Source organism: Eucalyptus grandis, chromosome 6 (genome assembly GCF_016545825.1).
Source record: "Eucalyptus grandis isolate ANBG69807.140 chromosome 6, ASM1654582v1, whole genome shotgun sequence".
Lineage (NCBI taxonomy): Eukaryota > Viridiplantae > Streptophyta > Magnoliopsida > Myrtales > Myrtaceae > Eucalyptus > Eucalyptus grandis.
Window position 1 is genome coordinate 1007813 of NC_052617.1, and position 6590 is coordinate 1014402.

The window sequence follows — 6590 nt, forward strand, 5'->3', positions numbered from 1 at the left end:
AGCTATGATGTAGTTAAGAAGTTCAAGGGTTACATCCATAGTTCGCGTTACTAAATGCAATTGCTTGTTTTCTCTCAGGTTTATGAAGCTACTCTCAAATGAGAGACAACTTCGTCTTGCAAGGTCACCTCATGGACATAATTCCACAAATTGGAAACAATCGTAGTCATCGAATGCTACAATTTGTACAAACAGCATACTGGAAATTATGAAGATTGAATTATTAGGTGACAAGTCATTCATTCTTTGATTATTTTATTCTTTCCATTATTCCTGTATAAATTACATATGCCAAATTGATGCATTTGATGTAACCTTTTAATCTAATTCTTCCTGAGCATTGTTTTGCATGTATTATATTGCCAGTATGAGCTTGCAAAATACAATCAAGTTATGAATTACAATTTCATTTACTTATCCTATGGTCGGCTATGTTGCAAAAAAGAAGGCGTCAAGCAATGATAAATAGATCAAAGAAATAAATCAAACACTGTGGGTTAGTCGATGTGACTTAACTCCATGAAGCGGGTAACATAGGATTTCATTATATATCAAGCAATATACTAGAGATTACAATCACACTTGAGTTAATAAAACACTCTCACTACATCAAATAACTCGCACAGTAATATCAAAGTAATATTAAAGCGCACAAAATAAAAAAGAAAGCAGATAGTTAGAGATTTAGTTTATTTGTGACAAAAATAACATTTGTCAGTTTGAAAAACAAAACAAAACACGGGGTAATATTTTTGGCATATGTACAATAGGTTGATGATTATTTTCATAATTTTTCCTATGATTATCCTTCGATCTCTATTGTTTAAAGAGGAAAAATTCATCATATTAAAAAATCCAACCCAACAGGGGAAAAGAAAAAGAAAAATAACCACATAGTGGGATTCAAATGGCTGATGTATTAGAGCTCATATATAACGAATTATCTTTGCCAATTCAATATCTCTTGCCATAAACACAAGCCACGTCCCGACACCGAAAGCCCATTAAGTTTTTACGGGCTATTCTTGTGAATTTACGTGCTAGAATAAAGTCTTGCAATCTTACCAGATTTTTTTGCAATCTTGGCCATCTTACAATTTTCATCGGTAACTTTACTCTTAAGAAAAGAAAAAGGGAAAATGACATAGATCTATGAACTTTGGTCCAATATGCAATGTGGGTCCTGAACTTTTAATTTATTCAATGTGGTTCGTATAAACTTTTTGATATATGTTCAAACTAGTCATCGGACTATATTAAAATATTCATTATTGTCTGTCCATTAATTTAAGTTCATAGATAATGTTGAACATTTTCATATAGTTTAGGTACATTGGATTAAAACTCAAGAATTACATTGAACAACTAAAAAAATAAGAACCATATTGTACCTTTGGCTAAAGTTTATGGATCATTTGTGTCATTCTATCAAAAGAAAAAGATTGTCTACTGTACTTTGACAAAATGGAGGCAGAACTTACATTGACAGAAAGCATTGTGAGAAAATTCTATGTTGTTGAAGCGAGACTTATCAGGTTGAAGAAATTCATGGAGACAGGAAGAAAAGTTTTTCGTTCAAAGCCTTGCCTTTAGCCGTGGAAGATCGTTCTGGAGGGTCGGCTTATCCAAAGTGCGAGGGAAGATCTTCCAAACCCTAAAACCAATGGGTCAATCTCTTAGTTTTCCCAGAGATCGACTTGCCTTTTCTCCGGTTCCAGATCGAGAAAAGTCCACCGTCCCAATGAAATGATAGAAATATTATACATGTCGAATCGAAGAAGTCATCGAAGTAATTAAATGGGACACTTATCTAGCCAAATCATTTAAATTGTCATTACTTCTCCTGTCAGTGAAATCATTAAAGCAATGGGTTATATATTATTTGTAAAGCATTACTTATACATAATACAGGTACAGTCAGTGACATTAGATATTGTTATATTTTCTCGTTTGATTGTTTTTTTTTTTTTTTTTTTTGGTCAGATTTCTTGTTTGATTGTTTAACAAGTAGCAAAAGGCACTTTTTAATACACACACATATATATTCCACAATCAAGATTACCGTTCTAAATAAGATTAATTCCATGAGTTTGGGAGTTAAGAAATGATAAATTTGAAGAGGAATTAGTATTTCGAAGTGTTTCCTCTTTTCCTTTGGCAAAGGCCTTTCAAGTCATAACGAGAGGGGATCAGAAAGGGTGTTCATTAATGTTTTAAGTCAGACATCGGGCTCCGTCTCGCATCGTACTGTGTCCATAAGTATAGTGAGATAATTCATGTACCTGATGTTCATTGATCCGCCTAATCTTAGGTCCATATAAGAAAAGATACAAAAAAAAAAAAAAAAAAAAAACTAGCTATTAGCTATTGCACACTGCAAATTAGTTTTATCTATCTTAAAAAAGTCTATTATGTTTATATGGTTATACGAACTGTCAATATTAATTATAGCTAATCGTCCTTAAGCAATTGTAAGAAGAGTTTTGCAGATTTTCTAGAAAGAAGAATACTGACATATCACTTTGAATAGTTCCATCTTTATAACTTTGACATATTTTTGCCGATAAGCTGCAAGTCCTATAATTAAGGGTCACTACTACAATATGCGAAAGTAGATATTTATCCTGAAATGGACACAAACTAATCAAAAAAAAAAAAATCGATGCCCCTTCTCTTGATTTTCCTCTCATCTTTAATGTTTACGGAAAATTGAGAACTTGGCTCGCAATTTGATTGGGTCCGACCATTTCTCATCTCTTGAAATTTCCATGACAAACCATTTCAAAGCCGCCTTCATCAATCAATCTCCGGTGGTTTTCCAATTCAGACGGGCGAATTGCGCTCATTAATGGCCCCGGGCCTTCGTTGAAACAACTGCAGATTCGTCTCCTTTTGCGAAACTTTGATTAAATCAAAACCGTAGTACGAGTCGTCTTACCATGTAGTCCGTTTGAGCAATGCACCAATCATTGTTCATGTACCGTCCATTTAATCTTGTGAAGAAGACAAAGCTAACCCCGAGAACAACTTCTTCTTTTTTTTTTGGTCCAGGAACAAGTTGTTTAGATAGCGCCAAAAGAAAAAAGAAAATCTAGAATGAATCCTTGGTATATCACACAAAGCCGGTCGCTCGCTAGTCACTATCATGGCCAAGTACGAGTTCACTCCAATATGCGGCTCTCAAGCTGTGTTCAAACCTACGGGTCTCCTAAAAGTCTCACCAGAAATTCTTCGCATATGCATCGGTGACTGAAGGCTGATCACAATGTTGACGAAGCCCTTTTGAATTTGGACTTTTCAATATGGTCTCCGCTGATGAAGAGTCTAGGGTCCAACTTAACCAGTTCCCAGCAACTTCCATCGATTCCGGTCAATTTTGAATCGTAGCATTTCGTAAACCCAGTGAAAATGAGAGGGAATGAGAGCCTATAAATACGCATGGCTCATGCATTGGAAAGCCATCACGCAAACTAGCTCCTTCTCCCAACTTGATACACTAGCTCAAAACATTTCCTCTTTCTCCCTCACTTTGACAGCTCTCAAAGGCACCAAGAGTACATACTTGCAAGTACTTCATTTCGTTTCGTTTGACTCCATTTACAAATGGAAAGAGCAACGAGTTTCCCTCTTCAGCCTCCAACTTATGGAAATTCGATCACCATTTTGAGCATCGATGGTGGTGGGATAAGAGGCCTTATCCCTGGAACCATTCTTCATTTCCTAGAGTCAGAACTTCAGGTGAGCACACTATATACGACTTCTGTTGTATCTATTATCAATATATTTCGCCAATCCTATTAGCATATTTGTAGGCTTCCACAATCTTTACAAATTTCTGCAAAGTAATTTTGTCAACATGAATAATATATATAAATGTGTGTGTGTGTGTGTGTGTGTGTGTGAACAAAACTATATTCATTAGATTTATATGCACTTAGACGATTTGCATGTAGTTCTCGTAATGCATGAATGCATGCATGTAAAAGGTTTTATGCATGCTTGTCCTAAGCAAACTTTCAAAGGACAGGACTATTTTCAATATATATAAAGTACATGCAACCAATAATTATGTAACCCATATGTGATACATCGCTCTTGAGCTAAAAATGTTTGACGAATTTTGTAGAAACTAGATGGCGAAGATGCAAGACTTGCAGATTACTTCGACGTTATTTCTGGAACAAGCACTGGCGGCCTTGTCACTGCCATGCTAACCACTCCCAATGAGAACAACCGCCCTGTATTCGCCGCAAAAGACATCAAAGACTTCTACCTCAATCACTGCCCCAAAATCTTCCCCAAGACAGGTAAAGGAAAAACATGAAGGAGTTGCTAATCTCTCTTCATGGTTTAATTATCACTTAACTGATAGAAATTAATAAATGTCCCTAAAACTATGCAGTTGCTCTTTCAAACTGGTTACGAAGATGATCAAAGCCATGGCGGGACCCAAATACGATGGAAAATACCTTCACAGTGTCGTGAGGGACAAACTTGGAGACAAAAGATTGCACCAAACATTGACAAACGTCGTGATACCGACGTTCGATATCAAGAGCCTTCAGCCAACTATTTTCTCTAGCTACCAGGTCATTCATCTCTTCATATTCTTCTTGAAATTTCTCTATGGTTTTGAGGATATGTAGACAATGAACTCTTACAAGGACAACCAACATTATTCTCATCAAATTGTCGCCAGCTGAAGAAAGATCCGAGCATGGATGCCTTGCTCTCGGACATATGCATTTCGACCTCAGCCGCGCCAACTTATCTCCCAGCCCATAAGTTTGAAACGAAGGACCCCACAGACCAAGTGAGGGAATTCAACCTCATCGATGGTGGCGTAGCCGCAAATAATCCGGTAAAATAATCAAATTGGCCTCCTTGTATATGAAATCTCAAACATGAAATTCCTCCTATGAATAATTCTTAAAAGAAATCAATTTCAATAAACACAGTCAATAATTGCTCGACACGTAACTAGATTGATTCAGTTTATCCTTTATCATCTTTGCACAAAAGTACTTAAATGTCGAGAGTTCGTTCTCAATTAACGTGTGACATAAACTAATTATCTATCATATTCCCATTGTGTAGACATTGGTTGCGATGGGAGAGGTGACCAAGGCAATCATAGGAGGGAATTCAGACTTCTTCCCTATAAAGCCAATGGATTACCGGAGGTTCTTGGTGATTTCACTCGGGACCGGTACCAGGAAGGCTGAGGGGAAATATACGGCACATGAAGCAGCCAAGTGGGGAGTGCTGGGTTGGTTGACCAGCGGTGGCTCCCACTGATCGACGTCTTCAGTCAAGCCAGCGCGGACATGGTCGACTTCCACATCTCCGCCGTGTTTCAAGCCCTACACCTCCACGACAATTATCTCAGGATCCAGGTATATCTAGTATCCACAGATATTCTCTTCAAAGATTCCTCGACGAGGAGTATTCCCACAAAATATTGTAACACATAGGTCTGTTTTATGCTGATCATTGCATCTTCATGGCTTGATTTTTCAGGATGATACATTAACGGGTGATTTATCATCTGTGGATGTGGCCACGAAAAAGAATCTGAACGACCTAGTAAAAACCGGTGAGGCATTGTTGAAGAAGCCGGTCTCTAGGGTTAACCTGGAGACCGGAGCGTGTGAGCCCACGCCCAACCAAGAGACCAACGAAGAGGCTTTGAGAAGGTATATGCATTAGAAATCACGAACAGTCAATTTCAGGATAAGAAAGACATGACGATTTTACTAGTTTTTGCATTTTTGGGCTGGTTTGACTAATGTAGCTTCCCCTTTGATATATACTGCAGGTTTGCTAAATTACTCTCCCAAGAGAGACAGCTTCGCCTTGCAAGGTCGCCTCATGGACATGCCAATACACAGAAGTGATTATAATCGAGGGCCAGCGATCTTCTTGCATAGTTTTGCTGGTTTTGTAATTTCGAGATGGGGACAAACTAGTTATCTTTTTATTAATTTTTCTCCTCATCATTCTTTTATTATTGAATAATTCCTTTAGTCCTCCGGCTAAGAGTGACTTTTCTACTTTTGAATAATCCCTTGGGAGGCTAGGCCTAAGATTTTCTGCAATTTCTTTCCCTATTGTTCATCATCACTGGACACGAATGATTGTAAGCTAATTTCTATGGAATGAATTCTCATTACTGTCACAGCTTCGTATTATAATTGTTTTGTTGTGGTCAGAGTCATAGACACGTGCATTAAGTCACATATTCTATCTTGTTGTATAAACAAGATGACTATATTTCACTTCACCGCGAATATGCCCCGTAGATAGTGATGTAACTAAAAGAAACCATTCCATAGGTTGACTATAACTTAATTGAAGTGGAAAGATTTTTTTTTTTTACTCGTTTTCTGGCCATTATTGTTCTTCTAAACATGAGTCCAAAAGTATGAGCTAACAATTTTAAAATGCTAATCTATTCTAAAACCATTGAATCTAGTTAACTTTTTTTTTTTTCATGTTAGGATATTAGGATAAATAATTTGATAATTACCCATTGGCTGGGGAACTGAAAAAAGGACTAGAAGCAAGTCATCAAAAGCATATACAGCTAC

At 37.0% G+C, this 6590-nt stretch overlaps 1 protein-coding gene across 1 annotated transcript; it reads left to right on the forward strand.

Moving 5' to 3' along the window:
- The first annotated feature begins 3603 nt into the window (after nt 1–3603).
- LOC104451088 (patatin-like protein 2) lies at nt 3604–6178 on the forward strand. Its single transcript, XM_039316134.1, is given in 8 exon segments — nt 3604–3738; nt 4127–4304; nt 4399–4589; nt 4700–4861; nt 5098–5287; nt 5290–5396; nt 5521–5696; nt 5819–6178. Coding segments are annotated over 8 exon segments (1218 nt in total). The 3' UTR covers nt 5898–6178.
- Nucleotides 6179–6590: the final 412 nt, after the last annotated feature.